This window comes from Lycorma delicatula, chromosome 12, assembly GCF_047948215.1.
Source record: "Lycorma delicatula isolate Av1 chromosome 12, ASM4794821v1, whole genome shotgun sequence".
Lineage (NCBI taxonomy): Eukaryota > Metazoa > Arthropoda > Insecta > Hemiptera > Fulgoridae > Lycorma > Lycorma delicatula.
Genome location: NC_134466.1, coordinates 41604019 through 41619818, shown reverse-complemented (window position 1 = coordinate 41619818; position 15800 = coordinate 41604019). Strand labels below are relative to the sequence as shown.

The 15800-nt window shown below is 38.1% G+C and overlaps 1 protein-coding gene across 2 annotated transcripts in view; it reads left to right on the top strand.

Moving 5' to 3' along the window:
* Window positions 1–15800, top strand: part of LOC142332731 (very long chain fatty acid elongase AAEL008004-like) — a 271686-nt gene that overhangs the window by 153309 nt on the left and 102577 nt on the right. For both annotated transcript variants that reach the window (XM_075379328.1, XM_075379329.1), the window contains exon 2: window positions 5339–5420. In XM_075379328.1, the coding sequence (XP_075235443.1) occupies window positions 5360–5420 (61 nt within the window). In that variant the 5' untranslated portion in view covers window positions 5339–5359. The remainder of the gene's footprint in view (window positions 1–5338; window positions 5421–15800) is intronic.

Here is a 15800-nt window from a genome sequence, read left to right as displayed (position 1 = left end):
ACGGTGTGACGATGAGTTATGTAAGCACCGTCCTTAAGGTATCTCCACAAGAAAACGTTAGAACGGATAAATCAGATTCCTTCGAAATTTCTTGTTAATGAAAACCCTGATCCAAGAAAGTCATAGTGTTATTGGCTCTATGAGCCATAGGTTCGTCCTGTTGAAACCACGTGTACTCTAGGTGGTCTCGATTCCCCCCGAGGGGAGAAGATCCCACCTCGTAGCGTGTCCGGTCGCTACACCACCCCCTCCGTTCCTAGCCAGTAGTGGCTTTAACGGAGGACATCTTCTCGCCCTCAAACTGATTGCGCACCACAGCTTTCAGTTCAGGCCCCGCAGAGATGCCACCGATGCAGATGCCCCAAGGGACATCTGCATCGGTAAAGTTCACCCCGAGATAGTTTTGTGTTTATGCCTTCAGAAAGAAGAAAACGGACACCTGCAGCTACCACGTCGCCCTCAGGAACTAAGCTAGAAGCCTAACCGCGGAATGAAGACCCCGCGCCTAGCACTAACTATTAATGAGCCAATTTATTGAATGTGTCAGATCCGAGAAACTACCACTTTAACAAAACTTTCCCACTAAAAGTTTAAACACAGCGAAGTTTGGTCCTAGCTCCCTTAAAGAACCCCGCTTTATAACTCAAATGAGTTCAAACTATCTGACTCCGCTTCGGTCCGCCCGAGAGAGGAGAACGAAAGCCTACTCCCATACAGCTCCATCGCGGAGCCCCGCGTGACATTCACCATCTATCGTAACCGCCGTCGAAACGCCACTGCCTACCACCGAAGCGGCACACAGCCACGTCCCGCCGACAGTGTCGTATGCTCACAAAACGCCGTTGTCGGAGCGCGACCGCACCCCCCGGGACAAGAATAACCATGCCCGTTGACAGCGGCCGCAACTCCGCGGACAGCTTTATTCCAACTAAAATAACACCACATAAATCTAACCGAGGCACGCTGCCTTAAGCGCCTACCTTCGCCCAGTCAACTGCCCAGGCGGTCCCTAGCCACCCAGGTTTCTATCACCTACTAAATCCCTTCGGCAGTCCTGCTCAGGGGGAGGAAGCGAAGGAAGCCAGCAACTATTGTCCACTCTCTACGAGTCCGCCAGTTGACTCGTAGATCCAAAACTGAGTTTACTATCTCGAGTTCCCTAGTAACTCTGGTACGCTCAGCTTCGTACCTGGGACATATGTGTAGGACATGTTCCACGGTGTCATCGACCTTACAGTCCGGACAGAAACCGGAATCAATCAACCTAAACCTAGCCAATTTATCCCTAAAGGCACCATGTCCGGAGAGGAACTGCGTCGTGTGCCGATTGGGGAATACCCAGCTAACCGCTTGCAACTTTGTAACATTGGGAAATATACCTTGCGTATAACGACCTGTTGAATCGTTCCACCTATCTTGCCAAGAGTCAAAACCTTGGTCTTCGATCTCACGCATACACCCTGAAGTAAGAAGGCCTCCCTTCTTTGCAACATACCGCTGGCTACGTTCTGTAGCCGAAATACCCAAAGGTTTGATGCCTGCGATCACAGTTACTGCCTCTCGCGAGACAGTCCTATAACCGCCGATAACTCTAGGTGGTCTGTAGGTATAGTGTTTACGAATTGCTTTACCGACTGTATTTTCCATCATTTATTGCCTGTCATAAGAGAGCCACTGGGCAGACTGTTCACGGGATGCCTAAACTGGGGCTGCTTTCCGGCTTGCTGGAAGGTGGCTTTGGTAAGGGTAATCCTGAAACCTGGAAAGGATCCTGGTGAGGTCGGCAGTTATCGACCCATCAGCCTCTTGCCGGTTCTCGGCAAGTTGCTGGAAAGGCTGGTTGTGCAACGGCTCGAAGAAGGCATCGATATGAGCTGTATTCTAAATCGAGGCCAATATGGCTTCATGAAAGGGGTTGGCACCGAGGATTGCATCTTAAATGCTCTTACCGAGGTGGAAAGCGCCGACTGCAAATATGTTTTGGCTATTTTTATTGATATAGAGGCAGCATTTCCTTCCTTGTGTTGGAGTTCTGTCCTCTATGCTTTGGAACGCCGCGATGTTCCCGAAGCCATACAGGCCGTGGTACGAGACTATTTGTCTAACCGTACGGCCCTGTTTAAAGATGCGCACCTAGTTGTGGAAAAATCCGTCACCAGGGGAAGCCCGCAGGGTTCCGTTCTCGGTCCCCTGCTGTGGAACCTGGTGTTCGATGGATTTCTGGGGTTGACATTCCCAGAAGGAGTCACGGCCCAGGCTTTCGCCGATGACTGTCTCCTTTTAGTTCGTGGAAATTCACGACCACAGCTGGAAAGTAGAGCGCAGGCGGCTTTGTCAACCGCCGAAGGCTGGATGGACATGCAAAATTTAAAGATTTCTGTGCCCAAGACGAAGTTTATGCTTCTAAAGGGCGCAGACAAATTATCATGCAGTCGAAACCCCCACATTAAGTATAAATGCTGTGTAATCAGCCGAGTAAGGGTTCATAAGTACCTAGGTGTTTTGTTTGATGATAAGTTGCTTTTTAGCAATCACATTAGACAAGTTGCGGCGGACGCCGTCTCTGTGATGCACAAACTTATAAGGATTGCTCGGAAAGACTACGGGCTTTCTGGTCGCCAAATGTACTTAGTGTACCGAGGTGTCTTCGAGTCTATGATTGCATACGCGGCGCCAGTTTGGGCGCATAGGTTGGATAGAAATAGAGCACTGCTTCTAAATTTAAGGAGTGCCCAGCGCAGAGCCTTAATTGTATGCACTGGTGTTTTCAAAACAACCTCCTACGAGGCTACTACCGTATTGGGAAAGGCTCTCCCAATCGATTTAGTGGTGAAAGTTCGAGCAGCCATGTGGAAGTTGCGAAGAGGTCGGGAAACCGAGGTATTTGGGATACGGTTTCGGGCCGGGCTAGAACCGGAACGGAACGGTGATCACAATGCACCGGGTCTAAATTTCGAACAGTTGCCCATTTCCCGCCTGCGGAAGAGGCTTTGGGGCCTCGCGATGGAGGCATGGCAGCATGAATGGCACACCACGTCTAAGGGAAGATCTCTGTATAGATTTATACAGGATCTGGGGGGATGGTATGCCTCAAGTTCATTTTTAAGGGCGGCGGGTGCCCAAGTGCTCACCAACCACGTGAATTTGATGCAATATCTGTTCAGGTTTCGCCTAGCGGCTGATGAGTTGTGCGTCTGTGGGGAGGTCCAGTCGAACGAACACCTAATGTTCGACTGCCCTGCTCTTGGGGGGGCCAGAGACCGGGCCACCCTGGAACTTAGAGGTCAGGGGGAAAACTGGCCGCTCATAAACGGCGAGTCAATGTGGCGTGAGCCGCATTGTCGGACCGTGTGGGAGTTCCTCGATGAGGTTGCGATGTTCAACCGTCATCCGTAGTTTAAGTTAATTTTAATGGGGAATTATTGATTCCTGCAGCGTGTCGGTGAAAACCTTCCTGGAAATAATGGCTGCCATCAGCCAATAAAGCTCCAAGCGCTTAAATGGTGGACAGACACTAGCTGGCAAACAGCGACCGAGGCGTGGCGGCTTAAATTGCCGTCTTTTAATATGTAACTTCACTGTTTTAATTGTAACAAGGGGTGCGCCTCCCCGATTTAGTTTTAGTGTGACAAGTGAGCGGTAGGGACACATAGGCGGGTGCTGTATGGCGCCCAGCTTAACCGCTCACGCATGATAGGAGCTCATTAGGAGCAAATAGGTAACGAGGTCGCAAATCTGTTTCGAGGCACAGTAGCCGTTTATTGGCACAGTACATTTGGTCTATGCTCTAGGGCGACCGAATGGGGTGGTGGCGGGAGAAATGCCAGCTAACCAAATTACCGACTGTATGTGGCGCTCATTGTTAACTGTGCCATGAAAGAATGCCATGAAGACTCGCCTGATTGACATTTTACACAAAACACCCATTTTTTTGTTCGTGCAGTTGATGTGGATTTTTCGTACACCAAATTCGTGAATTCTATGCGTTCACTTATCCATCAAGGGTGGAATCATCTCTCGTCAGACCAAAATCAATGATCGAGTTCTTTTCTATCTGGTGTTACAGGTGACATGAATCATGTACATAAAGATGTACGTTTTCCAGTGTCTGTAGGTACCAACTCGTGAACAACAAGAATTCTGGGGATGCATTTCTAAACATTTGCGCACGGCCATGTGGCCACTACAAACGGAGAGACCAGACTGGCTAAATAGGCGTCGTACAGATTTCTTGGGATTAACAAAATATGCAGCTTGTACTTCGATCAACTTTTCCGGTGTTAACATTTTCGGTCGATCACTTTTGGCTGCATCCTGCCACATTCCCTGTCTCTTGGTACTTGTAAAGTCCTTTGATAGAGGACTTGTTTGGTGCATCCACACCATTCTTTTCTGTGAAGGCGTTCTGGGTCTGGGCATAACTTGCACATATAATGTATCGGGCGACAATGAATATTCTCTGCTGTTTTTGTAATTCATTTTTCCTTAATTAAACCTGCAACAAAAGAAGGAAAACATTCTTCCAAAAGGTTTTATTCATCTCCTCCCCGGGGAGTTTTCATTACTCTAACGAGCCTACTGGCTGTAAGTCCGGCATGACAGGTAGGCTCGCCGGTACCCTGCCTCTAACCTCCAGTGCAAAGCCACCATAAGGTTATCTTCCATAAGGTTGGAAATTAAGTTATTTTGTATTTTATTTCGAAATTACGGTGTCAGTGAATTTCTTTTTCGATCTTTACAGAAATAGGTCGGATAAACTCCAGCTATTCATTGTTTTACGTACCTGGATTTTGTGAAGAACATTCGTATGTTATGTAATGTTATGAGTGTATTATCTTCGTCGAAGCTATTGCCTCTTCTTGCATATTATCTTCTCTATTTTTTGATATCTTGCTTGTTTAATTGAACAATTGTTAATATTATCATTCGATGCTTGTTAGTTTTTTTGCTAAGTAAACGCAGTTTTTTTTTTTATTAAATATTATCGGTTTGAAAAAACGTCTGTTATAATTGGGCGTCAATTTGTAAGTAAAAATGGAAATAAATAAATTAGTAAAATTTATAAGGAAAGCAAAAATAAAAAGCTATTTATACATATATATATATATATATTTTTTTTTTTTTGAAAGATTTTTTGTTGCTTATATGTAATTAATTGAAATGACATATTTTACTTTTGACTTCACACTTTCTAAATAAAACCTATAATATGTTTAAAGATTGTAAATTACTATTATTTTTATTTCATCACGTGTACAAAGCTATTTATTCTCTTTCTTTATGTATATTTCAGCGTGTGTATGTATACTTTTCTTATCTTTTATTAATCTTGTTACAGATATAAAATACAAAATAGAAGATGGCCACACTAGTGCATAATATAATAGATCGTTACCATGAAATCATGGATAAACAGAGCGGTAAGTAACGATTTTTCTATAATTATTATGATTATTTTTATTTTTTTCCTTTAGAATAAAATAATTATGAGTAGATCTGTTTATTTCTGTTTGAAAATGTTGGTTTTCTTAAACAGCCGGTTGTATAACACAGTAAAACTTGGTTACAACGAGATTCAAGAGGCCGTTCAAATATGCTCGTTACAGCCGAGTGCTAAATACTTCCTAGTTGCCATCTTGTAACCGTAACTTTTTACACCGTCATTATCTATATAGTATAAAAAATATACTGTAGTTAATAAGAAAAAGTTTTAAAATAAAATATCGATGTTTTTTGTATTATAAACTAAAAATAAAATTTAGATGTAATACAATTTTTAGACGCGTATACGTTTTGCTCTTAACCAAAACTTTTGTAATTTATTCAAGTACTCCACAAATCATCCTTACATTATTAGTCTCGCTAAACTCCGTTAGTTTTTTAAAACATTATTTGGCGTCGATCATTGTTACGACTGGGAGAGTAATAGATTAATCTTCATTTTCAGTTTTAGCTCCCCTATCACCTTCACGATTATGGGTTACCTCAGTAACGTTTTTTGAATTACAATATTTAAAAAAATTAAAATGTTCGTAATAACTAAGTGTATGATGCGTCGATTCCTGGCTAAAAGCAAGTTAATATATCATTAATGAGAGAAGACCAAACAAATCCCGTAATTTTTCTCGTTAAAAGCGAGATCGCGGGTTATTTTTTGTTGTTTTGAGGACATATTTTTGAAATTAATAATACAATACAGTTATGTATTATGTACGTTATGGTATAAGGAAACGGGAAATTTTGATGTCTCACAAAAGTAAAAAAAAAAAAAAAAAAAGTGAATTTACAAGTTTTATTGTTGAAAACAAAAAGTAAATTACATACCACAATAAGTGTCCCGACACAAAATATTTCAATTTCTAAAAACAGTTTCTATAAGATGTTAGCCATTCGAACGTATGCATTCCTGGAAGCGAATGCTTAGATTTAGCATGGCACTTTGAAATACTTGCATGGGAGTTCACTGGAACACTTAGTCTGATGGTTTCAGTTCCTGTACAGTTTGAATTTTTTAAGGGTGAAACTTCAAATCACTGTGGAATGTTCGGCAGACGGTTGTTGTGTTTAGGTTCAATGCTGCTGCGTGTTTCCCCTTGTCGATCGTCGTGGGCTCCTTCCACTTGTGGCCCGAACTATTTAAACGTTTTCCTGGGGTTCTTTGACCTCCTGGTGGTTGTTTTTTTTTAGAGCTGAACTCGTCTCCACGAAATTCTCAACCGGTGACATGATGGCGTGGCAAGATGGAACGCGACCATGACGTCATACATTGTAATGTCGGAATTCCCGTTGAGCAACAGTTAAACTGTTACCACTATTCTTGCAAAATGCCTTCACGCCAAGTACACTTCACGTAACGACCCACCGGTCCATGATTAATAAACGGCAGATAGTTGTGCACAGATGGTTACCCGCTCCTACCTTTCTACAAACTCCTCAGGGAGTTTCCACTGCCATTACTGTTTTCAAAATTTCCCGTTTCCCAGTACCACCTGTATAATTCTACTACTCATCTCTGTATTCAAAATTAGCAGAGGCAGTCAAGTGACGGCACAGTATGTTAGTTTGTTAGGTTGTTTTTAGGATATTTTTATTACTTTTTTTTTTACTTTAATGGTTTAACCGTGTACTTAAATCTTTCAACCGTAATTAAATTCATCTCCTGACGTCATATAATGGTGTATATTCCATTGTTGATTATATATATTTCTATATTTTATTTATAGTACATTTATGTATAAGTTGTCGAAGATACAATCCATACATCCCGAGGAAGGGAGTCGAATCGATAAGATTAAACTATCGATCCGTTTGATTTTAACTATTTTAGTAGTACTTCTAAATTTTAGACTAACCTTCCTCTGTTACGGTTGGACTATGGATTTTCCTTACTAAGCTCCTTTCGATCTCGAGAAATGTTTCAAGGTCGGATAGGTGTAACGTTTCAGTGCCATATAAGATTACTAGTCTTAACTACAGTTGTATAATGTATTAATTACGCAGTCTGGGAGATTTTTTTTTTATACCAAGTAAAAATTTATTAAAATTCGATAAACGAACCCCTCGAAAACAATTTACAAAAAAAATTATAATTATGGGCGTTTAATTTATAATGAATCATCATCGGAACAGAAAATAATCGGTGTATTAAAAGAAATATAAATAAATAAAAGAAGAAATACATAAAGAATAGGAAGTGGTATAAAACTATTATTTCTATAAGAAATACTCGGATCAAGCGATTCGAATTGTTAACTGTAGTTAACAATCGGAGTACTACTGTTATGTACGCAGATTATAGACGATATTTTCCACAAGTTGAAAAAATGAAATTGTGTGACATTTTCACTTGTTAGCTTACAAAAGTGTTTGAAAATAAAGAATTAAATACATTTAAATTATAAAGTTGTGTAACAATATTTTGCATGACAGATTTTCATAATTTTTTTTTGTATAAATATGTCCTTACTGTTAAAAAACGGACCTGCAAGTTTTTTTTTTTTTGTTTTTTAAGGGAGAGTTCTTCCGGGGATCCTCCAATTGTAGTATTTTCAAAATAAAAAAAATTAAGTGGTAAGCTTTATAAACAATAAATTTTTTAAAGATTTGAAAATATTTAAAAATTTGTTTGCTCAACGCACAACCACACCAAAAGAAAATAGAAAGTATGCTTAATGACCGAAATCTCACGTTACCATAACTAATCTTACAAACGCAGACGTTAAATAAAATAACGGGTATTTCAAAAAGGACGCAAGCCTTAAGATTAAGATGGTAGAAGGCACGCATAGGTAAATTTTATTTCTCCTTACATGCCAGTTGGCAACACTGTACTCAAGATTAGCTAGCGGCTTGTAACAATTTGAAATGTCCTCGAGTGACTGACGAGTTTCGGATAAAATTTCCCATCTTCAGTTCCTAATACATCGACAATATAGCGTTTGATTAATAAATTTCGTGAGATTGGGGGTGTACACGATCGGAAAAGCAGAGGTCGACCGTCACTGTTGACAGTAGCAGTTCTGGAGGACGTGGAAGATCGTTTGACTCGCTTACTCAGAAAGTTATCTTCACAGGCCGGGCTTTAGTATCTACAGATTTCAGGGCTATTAAAAAATTACAATCGCATCGGTGTCGTTCAAAAACTGAAAGAAGTTGACCGCGGAAAACGTTTACAGTATTGTCATCGGTTTCGTTCTCTTGTTGATGACAACGGTATTGAAATTTTAGATCGTGTTTATTTCAGCGACGAAGCACGGTTTCACATTACATTACGCAAAACTACTGCTGTTTTCAGCTACATTAGGCAAAACTGCCGAATATGGAGCGTTGAAAATACTCAAGCGTTTAATGAACGACCGTTACACACACTTAAAATTGTTGTTTGGTGTGCTGTCTTCCGGCGTCGTATAATAGGGCCTTCATTTTTTGACAAATCTGTAGACGTTTAGGTTTACACGAACCTAAACCTAATAGTTTATTGCCATGTTAGATTTACACGAACAAAAATGTCGGTTCCAGCAGGATGATGCAACGTGTCATACTGTTAATGAAATGCCGGATACGTTACGGGAATTTTTTGGCTCTCGTTTGTTATCAAAAGAGTTGTGGCCTTCAAGATCCCCCTATCTTAATCTAGCAGACCTTTTCCTTTGGAGGTATTTAAAAAGTTTTAAAAGCAATCTTCATACGCTTGACGAATTGAAGGCTAACATTGTAAGTGAGATTTCAAACATCACGAAAAGTGGCTGCAAATGTCAGAATCGTGAACGAACCTGCATCGGAATCACACAGGAAATCATTTTGAACATTTCTTGTTAAGTTATTAAAGTTAATTTGAATATTGTTGTATAAATAGTTTATTAACATTAATATTTTTTTAATAAGTTCACGTCGTCAAACAAAGTTATTGTGTTCTTTTTGAAATACCTTTTAGAAGAAGGCTACAGATATGCGACTCTAAAATCGACAGACTCGATTGCTTTTACTATTGTTGCGCATTCTTCTGATTTTTAATACGGCGTGCCACTTGGGTATACTTTGTAGTATTTACATAAATATTATTTGTAAATAAATGCGTTTTGACTTTTTACGTTGATTTTCTTTTTGTGAATAAAAATGTATAATACTATGGCCTGGATTTTATAAAAACATAACGGATGAAAAAAGTCGTAACAGCTGTTACTAAGGTAGATTTAACAGGTAGATTTAAGTGATTTAACAGAACAATAAAAAATGCAAAAAAGCAATCAAAAGTTAACTTTGGAATAAAAATTAGTATAATAAAGTACATATTAGTATAATAAATACGTGTACATCTTATAATTTAATTTACTTATATCTGTATTTTTTTCCTTACGCAAACTTTTATCTTTCGTAATGTTTATCTTGTGAAATTTTATTTTAATACATTATTTTTTATTATTTCAATAAATGACTTTCTTATGATTCAGCTGATATGTTTATCTCTAAGAAATATGCTACCTTCAAACATTTTTGGAGTTTCCCATTAATCGATAATAAATTAAAAATAAAAATAAACTGCCGGTTTGATTTTATATTCATCTTACTGGTTTTATATGTGTAGGAATATTCCTTGAATTACGTAATGATTTGGGGATTATACAAAAATCTTACTTTTTCTCATGTTGATTGATGATGTTCAGTTTAAATCCTTCGGGTTTTACCCCCTTTTTTTAAATTATGAATAATATAGAAGAAGTAGGATTTTGTATGAGTAACCTTATACATTATATAAAAAATGTTATCATACGAATATTGCCGATCTTTCGTGGTGGATTGGTCGCGTTTCGGCCGTTCACATGGCAGTCCCGGGTTCGAATCCCGTTAAAAAAGATTAAAGCAATCTATTGGGTTTTTGTACATCTAGGAGAGGAATTTAATAAATATACTATGGAACGAATATTTAATAACATTTTAAAGAAAATTAAACTCAAATATAGGAAAACAAAACCCGTACATAATTCTCACAAATATTGGAATAGAAGATGAAGATTTGTTTATAGAAAAAAAAACAGGAAAAGAATTAAAGAAAAAATTTGAGTACAATTAAAGGCAAAAAGATTAATATTGAAATTACTTGTTACTTTAAGAGAAACCAGAGATGAGTTAGAAGAAATACTTGATGAAATGTAGGGTTTATTGCAAGGTTAGAAAATAAATTAGAGTAAAACAAAGTAACGGAAGGTTATGTAGATTTTCTTTTTTTATGGCTTAATTCACCATAGAAGCTTATACGTGGAACTATGGAAATGGATTTTGTAGCATATGAATAATGCCGTGCTTTACCGGAATTCGAACCCGGGATCCTTGGATGAACGGTCGAGATGCTACCACTCCACCGCGGAAGATCGGCAAGTCCTCATGTGTTATTTAAACATAGGAAAAACAATGTTATAACAAAAGTTGATTTTTTTTTTATTTCTGTACTAAAATTACGAAGGATAGATGAAGCAACGAAAATAAAAAACGGTGTGACACAAAAAAGTAGAACTTCGTGTAAAAAATAGACCGTTTAGTATGAAATATAGATTTTATAATGTTAGAAAATATTTATATGGAATGTAATCAAACATAAACAATAGGAGGGAAAAAGGAAACAATTTTTAAATGGGGGGTACATTTTCCATTTATTTCAATAATACATCCTGTACCTCCCAGGAGAACTGTATTTTTTTTTCGTTTGAAAACGCCCAGCAGAGCCCGTACGTAACTGGGTGTGTGGGGTACACCGCCAATTGCGGAGGTACCCACTAAAAATCACTCCCTCACGCGACGTGGTGTTGGAATTGCGGTTAAAACATTACCTCAACACGACGTACGTTCACAGGCTCACCTCGGATTCGTAAAAGATATGCACCATCTGATTCACATGCAACTGTACACATATTTACAACTACCTACAATCATACCTCTTCTTATATACAACTCTTCTAATTTATACTTTCTCTTATTTACATGATGACATATACCTTATGTGCAATGCCCTCCTCAGTGTAAGCCTGCTCAGTGATGCCGAAGACGACAAGAACGCGTTCCGCGCGAGCCATCGATGACGACGTTGCCGAGGCACCTCCGCCCCGAAGGCTAGCGTCCGAAATCGTCCTCACTCGACATCCCTGCTATTTCTCTCTCGCCGAGTTGAACCATCGCAACACACAGGTGAGTTTCTTCTGGATCCCTAGCCACGTGGGGATTCCGCTGTAAAACACGCATGTAGTCAACTATCTTTTACTACTCGTGTTACTACATCCGACTTTATTAACCATTTCAAACGTGGACTTCGCGTGAGGTGGCAGGATGACTATATTGCCACGGTAGATAACAAACTTCGACATATCAAAGATACTGTGTTGCCATGGGATTCCTCTCACAGATAATTTCGCCGAGGAGGTGGTTCTCTGCCGATTGCGGATAGGACATATTAGACATATTTCAGCCGAAAATGTACCGATATGTGTACGATCAAGTGCCTCTTGACTGCGCGCTACGTCCTTTTGGATTGCTTATGTTATGCGGCCTTGCGTCGTAAATTTAAATTGACCAGGAATTTTCGTCAAATCCTGGGCAATAATAAAGAAGTTTTGGACCGGGTATTTTTGTTTCTTCGAGCTATTAAAATTTTGCAAACCTTATAATAGTATTCTTCAGTTATTTTGTACGGTAGTTGTATGTTTTTGTGTTAAACATTTTAATTTTATTTTATTTTTTAACTTTGTCTTTGTTTTTAGTATTTTCATTTAAAGTTTTTTGTTTTTAGATTTCTACTTTACGTTTATATTTTCCTTTAATTTCGTTGTTGTCTTATTACATTCTATATTTTATTTTAATATTTCATATTTTTCTTTTCCGGGCGATGGTAACACGACAATGTTTTTTGCCCCCCCCCCCAAAAAAAAAAACATTCGTCTACGTTTGTGTTTTTAATATTTTTGTTTGTTTTGATTTTGTTTTTATATTTCGTGTTGAAGTGATGATAACGCCGGAGCGTTTTTCGCCCAGCGAAAATCTCTTAAAAATCTCTCGCTCTTCTATCAACTTCTGTCGAAGCACTCTCGTAAAACAACTAATGCAAGTTCTCCATCCCTCGCCGGACGAGAACATCAGCCGCATTACTCCCTCCGGCGAGTCCAAGCCGTCTCGAGGCCTCTCCTCTTGCCACCTGGGACACTCGAAAAAAGTGTGCCCCACCGTGTCCAGCTCACCGCAGTACTGACAGCTGTCAGTCCGATGGAGGTAGACCCCCAAACCCGTGATACATCAGTAACTTTTCCTTTTTAGCCTCCGGTAATTACCTTTCAGATAATACTTCAGAGAATGAATGAGTGTAAATGAAGCGTAGTCATGTAGTCTCAGTTCGACCGATCCTGAGATGTGTGGTTAATTGAAACCCAACCACCAAAGAACACCGGCAACCACGATCTAGTATTCAAATCCGTGTAAAATAACTGACTTTACTAGGATTTGAACGCTAGAACTCTCGACTTCCAAATCAGCTGATTTGGGAAGACGCGTTCACCACTAGACCAACCCGGTGGGTTGACCCATCAGTAACTGGGTCCCCAGAAGTCCACCTCCTAATGTATTCCATTGGCCCTCACCGCAACGTCGGGGATCAAGCTGAAAGTCCACTTCCCTTTTTTCCTGTTGGCCCTCGCCGCAATGTCGGGGATCAAGCTGAAAATCCACTTCCCTTTTTTCCTGTTCGCCACGTCTGCTGTCATTCTGCGATGCAGCCTCTCTAGCCTCCTATTTTCTCTTGATGGCTGTGTCCATCCTCTCTTTGTCCATCAGATCTAACGGTGGTAGACCCGACACCACGAGAGCTGCTTCCAGAGAGACCATCCTTTAAAGCTGTGCAACCCTGATTCCCGACTTTCAGTAAACTCTGCTCAATCTCTGAGCACTTCTTGTACCACTTCCTAGGGTAGCTTTAACCTTTCAACCAGTACAAAAATTGTTTGTCTTCTAATCAAATAGCGTTCCAAGTAAAAAAAAATAAAACGGGAAACGATAGGTTATTAATTTAAAATTTTCCTTCGTCATTTTGATAAATTATAAATGGAAGTTTTGCAATATAAATTTGTTTATATAACAATAAACATGGTTCTGTTCAGTTCATCCTGGTTTCATTTTCCTTTACATGACCCTATAACCACAAAACCGATAATTGGGAAGAAAATGAAAAAATATGGTAGGAATAAAATGGAAAATTTATTCATTAGGCTTACCTCGGATTTGGATACGTCCGGACTTTTCAATCAAGCTGATTTTTCCCCCTCTTTATTACAAATTTGGTTAAAAGTTTGGAATTCTACTCAATCGTAATTAATAAGGTGCGGTTAATTTTTATTTTTTAATTAATTTAAGTTACATTAGAGATTATTCATTTCATTAATTTAAATGTAATAGTTTTTTGCGCAATTTCTATTAGCGTAGGGAAACTTTAGATAATTTGATAACATAAAATTAAAATTGTTATCGCTGGTTGAAACACGTGCATAAAGGATTATAATTTTACTTTAAACTAAAACGTGATAAACGGCTATTCATGATCACAGGGCGGTATAACGATCTAGTAAAGTTGGGAAAATTTCTAGGTTATAGTTGAAATTTTGTAGGATAGTTTTATTTTTATTATTAGAGCAGTTGGTAATAACGAATGTTCTAATCAAACTGCTTTTTGTTTTAAACATTAAATAAAATTAATTCTTGTCATTTTAAAATATTTTATTTAAAAGGATTTTAAATATTTATAAATAAAGTTAATTAAAATAGATAACTAATCTATTAAAAAAACAATTTTGTCTTCTCAATTTATTTTTTAGTTAATTTTTGTAATTTATTGTGATTTATGAGTTATATTTTTTATGTTTTGTCAGTTTGTTTATCATTTAATTTAGCTTCTACATTCCTGGTAAATGATTTACCAGGAACTGTTTAAATACTGTTAACTTTATTTATTTAAATCATAAAAATTGTTAAAAATTACCAATCGTAAAATTAAATTTCAAAAACACTTATATTTACCTTTTATTTTTCCCAGAATTAAAAGAAAAAGATTTTTTTTATTACTTTTATTATTATTATTTTAATTAATTTAATTTATTATATGTTTTAGCACTTCTAAAAATCTTTTCCCCGTATAAAATAAATCCTGTTCGCGAGAGAAAATATAACCTATGAAAATCGATGATCATTAGTTCAAAGTACGAGAATTTTTTTTTTCGGTTACATAGTGAAACGTACAATAAAAAGATTAAAAAGGAATTAAATAATCCCTTTGAAATTTGATGTTATGAGAGAATTAGGTGGTTCGATTAAATTCAAAATGGAAATAGCCTTAGAATGAATATAAGAGAAAATAGTTAAGGACAGAATTATGTTACAAAAATAAATTGGTGGGCTTTGTATTAAGAAATTTAGCTTTAATTAATTTGATAAAAGAGGGAAAGTAAACCATTATAGCGAAAGAACAAACATTGGAAGAGTATAAAACAGATAATTTGGAATAGCTTGTAATAATTACTACCCAACGGGTCGGTCTAGTTTGCGAACACGTCTTCACAAATCAACTGATTTCGAAGTCGAGAGTTCCAACGTTCAAATCCTAATAAAGATAACATTTATACGGATTTGAAAACTAGATCGCGGATATCGGTGTTCTTTGGTGTTTGCTTTTCAGTTAACCACACATGTCTGAGACTGTACAAAACTACACTTCACTTACACTCATACATATGATCCTCATTCATCCTCTTAAGTAATAACTGGCGGTGATTCCCGGAGGCTAAACAGGGGAAAAAAGGTTCTTATAATTAACTCATCGGGTTCGTCTAATGGTAAACTCGTCATTGCAAATCAGCTGATTTAGAAGTCGAGAATTCTAAAGTTCAAATCCTAGTAAATGCAATTACTTTTATACGGATTTGAATACTAGGATCGTGGATATAGGTGTTATTTGGTGGTCGGGTTTCGATTAACCAGACATCTTATGAATAAACCACCGAATTGGTCTAGTGGTGAACGCGTCTTCCCAAATCAGCTGATTTGGAAGTCGAGAGATCCAGGGTTCAAGTCTTAATAAAGTCAGTTATTTTTACACGGATTTGAATACTAGATCGTGGATACCGGTGTTCTTTGGTGGTTGGGTTTCAGTTAACCACACATCTCAGGAACGGTAGAACTTAGACGGTAGTAGTCTACACTTCATTTACACTCGTACATATCATCCTCATTCATCCTCTGAAGTATTATCTGAAAGGTAATTACCGGAGGCTAAA